At 40.5% G+C, this 14,149-nt stretch overlaps 1 protein-coding gene and 1 non-coding gene across 2 annotated transcripts in view; one reads left to right on the top strand and one right to left on the bottom strand.

The window, feature by feature from the left end:
• MCC (MCC regulator of WNT signaling pathway) overlaps positions 1-1,358 on the bottom strand; it is a 466,429-nt gene extending 465,071 nt beyond the window's left edge. The window contains exon 1 of the mRNA XM_058440606.1: positions 1,195-1,358. Coding sequence (XP_058296589.1) covers positions 1,195-1,358 — 164 coding nt within the window. The remainder of the gene's footprint in view (positions 1-1,194) is intronic.
• A 5,082-nt stretch (positions 1,359-6,440) lies between these two features.
• On the top strand, positions 6,441-6,566 carry LOC116472095 (U4atac minor spliceosomal RNA). Its single transcript, XR_004249003.1, has one exon. It is a non-coding gene; the product is annotated as a U4atac minor spliceosomal RNA (small nuclear RNA).
• The last annotated feature ends 7,583 nt before the right edge of the window (positions 6,567-14,149 follow it).

The raw sequence follows: 14,149 nt of genomic DNA, 5'->3' as shown, positions 1-14,149 counted from the left end.
AATGTTTCTCAGTAAAACTTTAGGAAAGTAATAAAAATTCACCTAAGAATGATCAAAATTGCGATGACTCCCAAATAAATAATTTTTTTTTATTTTAAGGGAAAAATTCCGCACTCTTTTTTTTTTTTTTTTTTTTTATTTTATTTTATTTTATTTTTTTTTTAGGTAGTCAGAGAAATCAGGAAGCAGCCCCGGATTTTCAGAAACGATCTTTAGCATCACCAAGACAAAGACTAAAGAAACATGTAATGCACAACTTAGGCTGCTCCTTCATCCAAGGCAATTCAAATTTCCACGGATACCAAGTCTTCAATGTCCTGTGTCAACCTTTCAATCGAAGCATATCAGATATGTTGGGATTGCCTTCTTCACCACAAGAGTCTAAGTGACACAAATTTGGGCAGAAGTAATTATTTGGCCAAGCCGGGAGGCAGGAAGCTTAAATACCGCCCTGTAGGAGGTGTGGGGGATCCGAAGCAAACACCCCAAAGTTTGTTTGTGAGTGGAGGCGCGGAGGCGCCGGGAGCCACGCCCGAGGCTCACCTGGTCAGCGCACAGAGCCGGGTAGGAGTCGGGTCTAGCCCTAGTTTGCCCCTGAGCGCTTCGTTCCTCTCAGGCTAGTGCGTTTAAATCAATACTGGGTGGCAAACGATACCCATTCTTTGGGCTCTGAAGCTCTTTGAAGCTCTGAAGCCGCGGAACAAGGAAGTTTCTTCGCATGTTATTTCCATGTCCGAGGCTGCTGCTTAGCGCATCTCCTCCCGGTGCGGCCCCGGGGTGTCCACCGAGCCGCCGGGCAGATCGCTGCCCCGTGCCGCGGTATCTTGATGCCCAGGACCCCGAGGCTGTGGGGCAGCCCCTCCTACCTGGGACAAGCGGCCAGAACTCCTTTTCCCACAGGGAAGAACACTCCGAGCCCCGGGAAGAGTGCGCATCGTAAGGAGATGTCTCCCAACGCCTACACAAAGACAGCGCTGGGAAAAGTTGGACCAACTGGCACCCCCGCAAGGCGAACAGAGCAGCCCTCGGCCTTGGTGGCCGAGCCGGCTACGCGCTCTCGGAGTCGCGGCCAACTTTTCCCGCGAGCTTCTGAGCAACTTGCTGCAAGTTGGGGCGAGGGGGCAGAGCAGGGGTCAACGGCGCGCGGACGGGCTGATCTCGCCCCTGTCGGTTTCCTCGTACCTCCCCGCGTACCTGCTGATGTATCCGTCTCCGTCGCCGTCGCACGTCTGGAAGAGGCGCCGCATCCTCTCCTCCTCGCCGGTGCTGGACGTGTCGCTGCTGCTGCCTCCGCCGCCGCCGCCGCCGCCGCCGCTGCTGGCGCTCCCCGCAGCCGCTGCCGCCGCGGCCGCCATCATGCGCCCTCTCCCTGCTTGGGAGTAGGAGGACGCGCGGCCGCAGCAGGAATCCGCCCGGCGCGCAAGTTGCCTGCAGCCCCGAACCTGCCTGACAACGGAGCATGCCCAGTGGCCGCCGGGGCGCTCCGGGCGAGGGATTCCACTTTTCCGGGTTTTCCCCGGACTGGGAAGATGGGCGCTCTGGAATCGCCCGAGGAGGCACCTCAGGGAAGAGGGAGGAGGGGAAGCTGGCTAGAAGAGTCAGGGAGCCCAGGGTGGCAACGGGAACACGAGAGGAGGCAGAATACACTGGACGCCCCCGGGCAGGGTGTCAGCATTGTGCATCCGGCCACGACGCGGGCCCGGGACACTTGGGGACGCTTCAGGCAGAGGGCGGGTGTTCTCCCGGCAGAACTCCTCTGACCGCCCAGAGTCGTGGATTCCTTTTCCAGAAAAACCATATAAACACTCCCCTTCTGCAAATCCAAAACGGTGCTTGTAATCCCACTCTCCAGGATTGTTCCGGGTTCTGTACCCATAGCCACCAATGAGAACCGGAATGACTGGCCTTTTTATGAAATTTTGACACCTGTCAAAAAACCTGGTCCTCTCAGCCCTGATCTTGGCTTCCACTCTGTACTGGGAACAGCCTGCACGCTGTGTCGCATTGTGCACGTTGGGTCCATTTCTGGAAACAGCTCACTCTACCGGCCAGGCATCACTAGAATTTCCCCCAACAGCTTTAATAATGCCAAGAGTGAACATAATAGAAGGTCTCATTTGATCCACACCTACAGACCTGGAAGATGTCTCTTTTATTATCAATCCTACGACTTAGGAAGTATTAACAGATAAGTACCTCATAGGGTTATGTTGCGTATAAAAGGAGAGCAGACATAATGCAGTTAGGACAATGTCTGACACCTAGTAAGTGCTCAACAAATGTTAGCTCTCGTTGTTCCCAATTTACAGGTAAGAAAATTGAGGTACCAAGACCTGCTCAAGGTTCCAGGTTTAGTAAGTGTCAGGGCAGAGGCAAGCCCGGGCAGCCTAACTCCAGAGCAGGAGCCTTTAAACACTGCACTACTCCCCCATAGCCAAAGGGAAACCACAATGAAGCAATTTGTGGTTTCGTGAATGACTCATTATTCTGTCCTGGTTTTTCTGCCAGAGAGGCCTGTGAAGTTCTCTGGCGGTTTTAAAATATGTCCACAGATTCTTTGGTGCACCACTCATCAAGAGGTGGAATCTGTTGCTTCCCCTAAACCTGAATTGGACTTGTGACTGCCTTGACTTCTGAGACTAGGTTAGAAAAGGCAATGCAGATTCCACTTGGCTGTCTCCCTTGGGACACTTACCTTTGAAGCCTTGAGCTGCCTGAAAAGAAGTTTGGCTACCCTGAAGCTGGAGAAACCATGCAGAAAGACCATGTAAAGAAAAGAGGAGATGACCAAAGAGCTACAGCTGTTCTAGCCCCTGGATCTTTGAATCTTCCCAGACTAGGTGCCAGATACGAGTGAGAGCTGATGCTAGCTCTAGATGCTGCAACTGCATTAGAGACCCTGAACAAAACTGGCTAACCAACCCCTAGAGCTGTGAAGATCATGATTAAAAATTGTTGTTTTAAGCCATTAAGTTTTGAGGTGATTTGTTATGCAGCAATATATAACTGGAACAAGTCCATATGTCTTGGGAATGTCTGCCAGGTCAGAAGGAAGCAATCTCTGCTCTCTTTCTCCTCCTCTCCACCCCATCTACCTTTTCCTACTTTACTTCTTTATTATTTTCTAAGTTCCCAGTATTTCAGGGCACTGAAATCATAGATTCATGAGTTAATGAGTTAATGGGATCATGGGAGTGGGACTAGTGACTTTATAAGAAGAGAAAGAGAGCCCTGAGCTAGCAGGCTCAGCCCCCTTGCCATGTGATGCCCTGCACTGTTTTGGGATTCTGCAAAGAGTCCCCACCAGCAGGGTGGCCCATTGACCTTGGACTTTTCAGTCTCTAGAATTGTAAGAAATAAATTCATTTCTTTATAAATCACCCTAGTTTTCAGGTAGTCTGTTCTAAGCAACAGAAAATTGACAAGACCAGAAATTAGTATCGGGAGTGGGGTGTTAATGAAAACAAATACCTGAAAATGGAGAAGCAGCTTTGAAACTGGATAATGAGCAGAGGCTACAAGAATGAAGCAGCAGTCTAGAAAAAGCCTAGGTTCTAGTGAGGACTGAGAAGACAAGAAGAACAGGGAAAGTTTGGAACTCCTTAGAAATGGTTAAATGGTCATAATCAGAATGCTGATGGAACTATGGACAGTAAAGGCCATTCTGACAAGGTGTCAGGTGGAACTGAGGAACAAGATACTAGAAAATGGAGTAAAGACCATCCTTGTTATAAATTGGCAAAGAACTTAGCTGAACTGTTCTATGCCTGAGGGCTTTCTGGAAGGCTGACCTTGAAAAAGAGAAACTGGGGTATCTGGCCAAAGAAATATCTAAGCAGTAAAGCATTCAGGCTGCAGCCTGGCTACTTTTAACCACTTACATCAAGCTGTGAGAGAGGAAAAAAAACTTTAAAGGTGGAATTTATAATCATAAGAGGAGCAAAGTGGAAAGATTTGGAAAACTCTCAGCCTGGCCATGTAAAGAGTGAAAAAGTGTGTTTGGGAGAGGAAACCAAGGGTGTAGCCCAGCAACCTTTTGTTCCGGAGATTAGTAAAGAAAGAAAGTATCATCACAAGAAGGAAAGACCTCGATGGCATTTCAGAGAACTTTGAGTTGTTCCTCTCATCACAGACCCAGAGGCAGGAGGACAGAATGGTTTCAGGAGACAGAACTGAGGCAGCTTTCATGGGCTTGCTGCCCAGAGCTCTCTCAGGTCTTTACTTCCCAAATTCTGGTACGGTGATTTTGGACATGCCAGCTGTGGCTCAAGAAGCTTTAGGTGTGAACTGACCTGCCACTCAAGAAGATAAGAACCATAGGCCTTAACGGCATCCATATGATGCCATTATAATTCTTCAGGTTTGCAGAAAGCAAGAGCTGTGGAGATGTGGGGGCCTCCACCTAGATGTCCAAGGATTTTTGCTGAAAGCCTGGGTCCAGGCAAAGGCTTGTAACAAGGGCAGAGCACTCCAGAGAGCTCCAACTAGGGCAATGTTAAGCAGAATTGTAGGGTCAGAGCTGCTGCAGAGAGTTTCCAACAGAGCAATGTCTAGTGGAGCTGTGGGAACAGGGCCACTACCAGAACCCCAGAACTGTGGAGTCACCAAACAGCATGCAACATCTACTTGGGAAAGCTTCAGGAACCGGGCTCCAACCTGTATGGGCAGCTGTATGGGCTGTACCCAGCAAAGCCATAGACGTGGGGCTGTCTAAGGCCTTGTGGGCCCAACTGTTGCTCTAGTGTGTCCAAGAGGCAGCACGTGTTGTCAAAAAAGATTATTCTCCAGCTTTAAGATGTAATGTCTGCCCTGCTAGGTTTTGGACTTTCTTGGGGCATGCTGCTTTTTTCTTTTTGTTTATTTCTTCCTTTTGGAATGGGAATGTCTGTTTTATGCCTATACCATTATTGTATCTTGAAAGTGGATAATTTACCTTGATTTCACAGGAAGATGAAATTCTCGACTTTGGACTTCTGAGTTGGTGCTGAAACAAGACTTTGGGCTATCAGAATGAAATAAATGTGTTTGTATGTGAGAAGAACATAAGTTTTTGGGGGGCAGGGACAGAATGCTATGGTTGAATGTTTGTACTCACTTGAAATTCATGTTGAAACAATCCCCAGTGTGGCAGTATTGAGAGGCAGTTGGATCATGAAGGCTCTTCCCTCATAAATAGATTAAATCATTCATGGATTAATGGGTTATCATGGGAATGGGACTGTTGGCTTTATGACAAAAGGAAGATAGTCCTGAGCTAGCATACTCAGTCCCTTTGCCATGCGATGCTTTGTGCCGTCTTCAGCCTGCAGAGTTCCCACCAGCAAGAAGGCACTCATCAAATGTGGCCCCTCAACTTTGGACTTCCCAGCCTCCAGAACTACAATAAATAAATTTCATTTATTTGTATATTACCCCAGGTTCAGGTATTCTCTTATAAACCACAGAAAACAGACTAAGACACTATCTACTACCCAATAATACTTTATTGAAAGTTGCTACCAGCAGAACAAATATTCCTATCTGCGAGAAAACAAGAACCAAAGCCCAAGAGTTTATATATATTTAAATATATATGTAAATTTTTTAATCCTAAGTTTGATAGAATAAAACTTCTGTTGTTTGACAATACAGCCAGACAGGAGCTGTTACACTCAAATTTTTCTAGAGAAATGTCAGTTTAAGACTAAAAAAGAAATAAAAGAGCATTTTTCTAAGTATAACATGTATGGAGGGTCTGGAAACCCAAAGGATTTTGCAAAATTTCAACACATCTCTCTATAACCACATTCCATAAATACAGAATGTGGACAGTAAAGCTCAACCAATTATATTTCAAAGCAAAGAATATTTTTTCTCCTTACAGAATGTGTACAACAGCTCTGGATGTTTAAATTTAAACACACAAAAAGTGGATCTTGACGAATTTCCTAAACAACATTTTTCTCATGCTTGGGTAACTCAGAAATGGCTGAACAGATAGGTTCCACATCCTAGAAAAGAACTTGCTTCTGAATTGATATGAAACATGAAATTTCAGCCTAAAGGGTTACAGGAGAGGGAGAAATTTGTAAGACATTGAAAATAGAGATGCCCTATGAATATAAAGATGATAAATATACAGAAGGAGTTATGAGTGAGAGCCACTCAGTAGTGAGGGATGTATACCCACTGCCATAAATCTAACAGTACCGGTCATAATTTCAAAGGTTTCATATATTTACCTGAGATGAGTACATAGCTCAACCTCTTTGTCCTTACTCAGCTTTTTTCTTCAATTTATGTGGTACATTTCAGAAAACACTGTACACATGACAAGATATCCTACCCTATATGTCTAAAAATCCATGTTAAAATAAATAAAACAACTGCAGTGCTTTGAAAACTTGATAATCTGGTGCGTGTCCTTCCAAATTTGATTTACCTAAACTAGACTACATGCAGCCATCCTTTTCTTGGGGTTACACTATGTCCAATGAGCGCGTAGTGAAGGCAGTACTGCTAACGCCTACACAACACACCCACATCAACTAGAGGTTTGCTTTTACCTTGGTGCAATTTTTGGAAAAAAGAAAATCCACTTTTCCATGTCAAAAAAAAAGTTAAAAAAAAATGGCAGCTGGGCATGGTGGCTCATCCTGTAATCCCAGCACTTTGGGAGGCCGAGGCGGGCAAATCACTTGAGATCAGGAGTTCAAGACCAGCCTGGCCAACTTGGCGAAACCCTATCTCTACAAAAAATACTAGAATTAGCTGGGCATGATGGCAAATGCTTGTAATCCCAGCTACTCGGGAGGCTGAGGCAGGAGAATAGGAGAATCATTTGAACAGGGATAGCCGAGATTGCGCCACTGCACTCCAGCCTGAGAGACAGAGCAAGACTCTGTCTCAAACAAACAAACAAAAACACTATATGCAAGAGTTGGAGTGAGGACTCCATGGTGCCACTGGCTCACCATTTTCTCTAGGATGTTTTTACCATCCCTGCTAAATTCCAATATTCCTTAAGAAGCTTTTCTTCACCACTACAGGACACAGGTACCTTCCAGAGCTCTCTTAATTGAAGCACATATTGTGACAGAAGCAAACCATATAGTTTAACGGTGATTTGCCTCCCAACCCAATAGTATCAACTATTATAAAAAGAAGTTGCAAATTCCTGAGAGAAAATAATGAGGTATAGTTAAGAGAGCTTAACTAAGTTTTATTGGGTTCTTAACACAAATCAGTCATAGGGTTTAAAATTACACCTTACTTAATGCTTTCTAGTGGGGGTAGGTATTTATTATCTCTATTTATGGGTGGGTGTTGGTGAGTGAGAGTAACTAAATTCCAAAGTTAAGTAATGTCCCTGTCTTAGTCTATTTTGTGTTTCTGTAACAGAATACCACATATTGGGTTAATTTATAAAGAAAAGAAATTTGTTTCTCATCATTCTGGCTGTGAAGTCAAATATCAAGGTGCCAGCATCTTTCAAGGCCTTTTTGCTGTGTCCTCCCATGGTGCAGAAGGTGAGAGCAAGAGAGGGTAAGAAGGTCAAATTCATCCTTTTATCAGGAACCCATTGCAGCATTTATCAGGAAACCATTGCAGCAATTATGGCATTAATCCATGCATAAGGGCTCTGCCCTTACGACCAAATTACCTCTTAAAGGTCCCCTCTTGACATTGTTGAATTGGGGATTAAGTTTCCAACACATGAACTTTGGGGGACACAAGTACGGAAGCTAGACTTGAACTTGTATCTACCAGTCAAAGCCATGTTCTTAACATTTACTTGATATTGTCTTAATATCAGATCCAATGCTATTCACATTCATAGTCATATAGGCATTACATTTTTTGATGAACAGTTTATAACTCCTTTTCATAAATATAAACTTTATATTTATATATTTATTATATATTTATAGTTACAAGAGAACTTCATGAGGTTTTATTATCTGTCACAAGTTGGGCTCTCTGGGAAGCAGACTCCAGTATGGGGTTCACATACAGGATGCTTACTAACGAGTGCCCCAAACTGGGGAGAAGGGAGGTGAAAGAAGCAAGATGGGATGGAGATGGAGGGAGAAGCCATGCTGTGATGCAGGGCTGAGAGCAGCATTGTCTGACCTCTAAAGTGGCCTTTATTACTTCCCTATTGCTGCTGTAACAAATTACCACAACACAAATTTATTATCTTAACATGAAACAAATTTATTATTGTACAATTCTGGAGGGCATAAATCAAAAATGAGTCTGAGTTAAACCGAAGGTGTTGGCAGGACCACGTTTTTTTCTGGAGATTGTGGCAGAGAATCACCTCCTTGCCTTTTCCAGCTGCTGGAGGCTGTTTGCCTTCCCTGACTCATGGTTCCTTCCTCCATCTTCAAAGCCAGCTGAATAGCATTTTAAAATCTCTCTCTGACTTGATTCCCTTTAAGAATAACATTTTTAAATATCTCTCTGACTCGATGCCCTTTTCTACCTCCTTCTTGATTATACTGGACCCTCCTAGGTAATCCAGGATGACTTCTTTGTCTTAAATTCAGCTGATTAGCAACCATAATTCTATCAATAGCCTTAATTCTCCATTGCCACATAATATATTCACAGGTTCCAGGGATCAGACTGTGGTTATATTTGGGAGAAGGTATTATTCTGACTAACAATATCAGATTGTCCTTTACTGAAATGAAATGGCTCGGCTTATATACCTCTGCCTCAATCACCCATTGAATATAGGACCCAATCCTACTGGATCCACAACCCAGGAAGGTTGTGACTGTGGGTAAGGTAACTGCAGCCGAGACAAAATCTGATAGACTGACAGCTGCAGGTTATCTTCTGACAGCACTCCTAGCAGCTGGGCAACAAGTCCATTTTTTCTCTTAATTTGCTTATTTTACTTTTTTATTTTTTATTTGTGGGTGGATAGTAGATATAGATAGATTTATTTACTTATTTGTGAAGTGCATGACATATTTTGATACAGGCATACAATATATAATAATCACATCAAGGTAAATGGAGTATCCATAACCTCAAGCATTTATCCTTTCTTTGTGCTACAAATGACCCAATTATGCTTTTAGTCACTTTTAAATACACAGTAAATTATGACTGTAGTCACCCTGTTATGCTATCACATACTAGATCATACTCATTTTATCTAACTATATTTTTGTACCCATTAATTATCCCCACTTACCCTACCCCTAACTACCCTTCCCAGCCTCTAGTAACCATCATTCTACTCTATCTCCATGAATTAAATTGTTTTGATATTTAGCTCTCAAAAATATGTGAGAACACATGAAGTTTGTCTTTCTGTGCCTGGCTTATTTCACTTCACATAATGTTGTTAATTCATGTTCCATCCATATTATTGCATACGACAGGATCTCATTCTATTTTATGGCTAAATAGCACTCTACTGTGTATATGGACCGCATTTTCTTTATCCATTTATCTGTTGATGGACACTTAGATCGCTTCCAAATCTTAGCTATTGTGACTAGAGCCACAGTAAGCATGGGTGTGCAGATATCTCTTTGATATACTGATTTCCTTTCTTTTGGGTATGTACCCAGCAGTAAGATTGCTGGAACATATGGTAGTTCTATTTTTAGTGTTTTTGGGAACTTCCAAACTGTTCTCCATTGTAGTTTTATTAATTTACATTCCCACCAAAAGTGTATGACAGTTCCCTTTTCTCTATATTCTCACCAGCATTCATTATTGCCTGTCCTTTGAATAGAAGCCATTTAACTGTGGTGAGATGATATCTCATTGTAGTTTTCATTTACATTTCTTTGATGATCAGTGATGTTAAGCACCTTTTAATATACCTGTTTGCCATTTATATGTCTTCTTTTGCAAGATATCTATTCAGACCTTTTGCCTATTTTTAAATAGGATTATTAGTTTTTTTGCCTATAGAGTTGTTTGAGCTCGTTACATATTCTGGTTATTAACCTCGTGTCAGATGGCTAGTTTGCATATTTTCTCCTATTCTGTGGATTGTCTTTGCACTTTGTCGATTGTTTCCTTTGCCATGAAGAAGCCTTTTAATTTGATATGATCCCATTTGTCCATTTTTGCTTTGGTTGCCTGTGCTTCTGGGGTATTACTCAAATCTTTGCCCAGATCAATGTCTTGGAGAGTTTCCCAACATTTTCTTTTAGGAGTTTCATAGTTTGAGGTCTTAGATTTAAGTCTGTAAGCCATTTTGATTTGATTTTTGAATATGGTAAAGGATAAGGGTCTAGTTTCATTCTTCTGCATATGGATATCCAGTTTTCCCAGCACAATTTATTGAAGAGACTGTCTTTTCCCCAAAGTATATTCTTGGCATCTTTGTCGAAACTGAGTTCACTGTAGATGTATGGATTTATTTCTCACTTCTCAATTCTGTTCCACTGATCTACATGTCTCTTTTTACGTCAGTACCATGCTATTTCGTTACTACAGCTCTGTAGCATACTTTGAAGTCAGGTAATGTAATTCATCCAGTTTTGTTCCTTTCACCCAGGATAGCTTTGGCTATTCTGGATCTTTTATGGTTCCATATAAATTTTCGGATTGTTTTTTCTATTTCTGTGAAGAATGTCATTGGTATTGTGACAGGGATTGCATTGAATCTGTAGATTGTTTTGGGTAGTATGGACATTTTAACAATATTGATTATTCCAACCCATGAACATGGGATATCTTTCCATTTTTGGTGCCCTCTTCAATTTCTTGTTTCAATGTTTTATAGTTTTCATTGTAGAGATTCTTCACTTCTTTGGTTATGTTTATTCCTAAGTATTTTATTTGTAGTTATTGTATATAGGATTACTTTTAAAATTTATTTTTCAGGTTGTTCATTGTTGGCATATAGAAATGCTATTGATTTTTGTATGTTGATTTTGTATCCTGCAACTTTACTGAATTTTTTTCATCAGTTCTAATAGGTTTTTGTGGAGCCTTTAGGCTTTTCCAAATACAAGGTCATATTATCTGCAAACAAGGATAATTTGACTTCTTCCTTTCCAATTTGGATGCCCTTTATTTCTTTCTCTTGTCTGATTCCTCTAGCTAGGACTTCTAGGACTGTGTTGAATAACAGTGGTGACAGTGGGCATACTTGTTTTGTTCCAGATCTTCCAGGAAGGGCTTTCAGTATTCTCCATTCAGTGTGATATTAGCTGTGGGTCTGTTGTATATGGCTTTTCTTCTGTTGAATTATGTTCCTTCTATTCTGTTTTTCAAGGTTTTTTTAATCATAAAAGGATGTTGAATTTTATCAAATGCTTTTTCATCATCAGTTGAAATGATCATATGGTTTTTGTCCTTCATTCTGTTGATATGATGTACCACATTGATTGACTTGCATATGTTCAACCATCATTGCATCTTGGGATAAATCCTGCTTGGTTATGATGAATGAACTTTCTGATGTGTTGCTGAATTTAATATGCTAGTATTTTGTTCAGGATTTTTGCATCAATGTTCATCAGGGATATTGGCCTGTAGTTTTCCTTTTTTGATGTCTTTGTCTGGTTTTGGTATCAGAGTAATACTGGCTTTGTAGAATGAGTTTGGAAGTATTCCCTCCTCTTTTTTATTTTTCAGAATAGTTTGTGTAGGATTGGGATTAGTTCTTTAAATGTTTAGTAAAATTCTGCTCTGAACCCATTGGGTCCTGGGCTTTTCTTTAATGATAGACTTTTTATTATGGCTTAAATATTATTACCTATTGGTTATTGGTTTGCTTAGGTTTGCAGTTTCTTCATGGTTGAATCTTAGCAGGTTGCATGTGTCTAGGAATTTATCCATTTATCTACATTTTCCAATTTTTTGGCATATAGTTGTTCATGGTAGCCTCTAATGAGCCTTTGAATTTCTGCAGTGTTGGTAATAATCTCTCCTTTTTCATCTCTGATTTTATTTATTTGAGTCTTCTCTCTTTTTCTTAGTCTAGCTAAAGGTTTGTTGACGTTATCTTTTCAAAACAACTTTTTGTTTGTTGATCTTTTGTATTTTTTTGTTTCAGTTTCATGTATTTCTGCTCTGATCTTTATGATTTATTTTCTTCTACTAAGTTAGGGTTTTATTTACTCTTGCTTTTCTAGCTCTTTAAGATATATCGTTAGGTTGTTTATTTGAAGTTTTTCTAGTTTTTTGATGTAGGTGCTTATTGCTATATACTTTCCTCTTAGTACCACTTTCCCTGTATCCCACAGGTTTTGGTATGCTGTGTTTCCATTTACATTTGTTTCAAGAAATTTTTAAAATGTCTTTCTTAAATTATTCACTGACCCACTGATCATTCAAGAGCATATTGTTTGATTTCCAATCATTTGTATAGTTTCCAAAATTACTTGTTGTTGATTTCTGGTTTTATTCCATTGTGGTCAGAGAAGATATCTGATATAACTTAATATCCGTGAATTTTTAAAGACTACTTTTGTGGCCTAACATATAGTCTATCCATGAGAATGATCCCTGGGCTGAGGGGAAGGATGTGTATTCTGCAGCCATTAGATGAAATGTTCTCTAAATATCTATTAGGTCCATTTGGTCTGTAGTACAGATTAAGTCCAGTGCTTCTTTGTTGATTTTCTGTCTAGATGATCTGTCCAATCCTAAAAGTGGGGTGTGGAAGTCTCTAGCTATTATGGTATTTGGGTCTCTCTCTCTCTCTCACTCTCTCTCAAGCTCTAATAGTATTTGCTTTATCTATCTGGGTGCTCCAGTATTGGGTGTGCATATATTTGCAATTGTTGTATCCTCTCGCTGAATTGACACCTTTGTCATAATATAATGACCTTCTTTGTGTTCCTACAGTTTTTGTCTTGAAATCTATTTTGCCTGTTATAAGTATAGCTACTTCTGCTTTTTTTGTTTGTTTGTTTCCATTGGCATGGAATATCTTTTCTATCCATTTATTCTCAGTCTATGTGTGTCTTTATAAGTGAAGTGTGTTTCCTGTAGGCAAGAGATCATCGGATCTTCTTTTTTTTATCCATTTGGCCACTCTATGTCTTTTGAATGGAGGGTTTAGTCCATTTATATTCAATGTTATTATTGATATGTAAGGACTTACTCCTGCCATTTCATTATTTGTTTTCTGGTTGATTTTGGTCTTGTCTAGCTTCTTTTTTTCCTTTCCATCTTCCTTTTAGTGCAGGTGATTTTCTCTGGTGGTGTATTTTAATTTCTTGCTTTTACTTTTTGTATATCTGTTGTATGTCTTTCAATTTAAGGTTACCATAAGGCTTGCAAATAATATCTTATAACCCATTATTTTAAACTGATGACAACTTAACACTGACTGCATAAACAAACTTACAAATAAGCAAAGCAAAAACTAATAAAAACTCTATACTTTAATCCCCCGCTTTTTAACTTTTTTGCTGTTTCTATTTATATCTTATTATACTGTCTATGCCTTAAAAAGTCATAGTTATTATTTCTGATAGGTTCATCTTTTAGTCTTTCTACTCAAATCATGAGTACTTTACACACTACAATTACAGTGTTTTAATATTCTGTTTTTCTGTGTACTTACTATTACCAGTGAGTTTTGTAACACTTCAGATGATTTCTCACTGTTCATTAATATCCTTTTCTTTCAGATTGAAGAACTCCCTTTACCATTTCTTCTAGGACATGTTTTGTGTTTTAATGAAATCCCTCAGCTTCTGTTTGTCTCAGAAAGTCTTTATTTCTCCTTTATGTTTTACTGGAAATACTATTGTAGGACAACAATTTTTGTCCTTCAGCAGTCATGTCACTGTCTCCTGGCCTGTAAGGTGTCCACTGAGAAGTCTGTTGCCAGACATATTGGACTCCATTGTACGTTATTTGTTTCTTTTCTCTTGCTGCTTTTAGGATCCTTTCCTTATGCTTAACCTTTGGGAGTTTAATTATTAAATGCCTTCAGGTAGTCTTCTTTGGGTAAAATCGGCTAGATGTTCTGTAACATTCTTGTACTTGAATGTTAATATCTTTCTCTAGGTTTGGGAAATTCTCTGTTATTATCCCTTTGAATAAACTCGTTGCCCCAATATCTCTCTCTCTCTCTTTCTATACCTTCTCTTTAAGGCCAATAACTTTTAGATTTTCCCTTTTTAGACTATTTTCTATATCCTGTAGATGTTCTCCATCATTTCTTGTTCTT

This window comes from Hylobates moloch, unplaced genomic scaffold, assembly GCF_009828535.3.
Source record: "Hylobates moloch isolate HMO894 unplaced genomic scaffold, HMol_V3 SCAFFOLD_6, whole genome shotgun sequence".
In the NCBI taxonomy this organism is placed as follows: Eukaryota; Metazoa; Chordata; class Mammalia; order Primates; family Hylobatidae; genus Hylobates; species Hylobates moloch.
The sequence above is the reverse complement of the archived record's forward strand: the minus strand, read 5'-3'. Positions and strand labels throughout refer to the sequence as shown.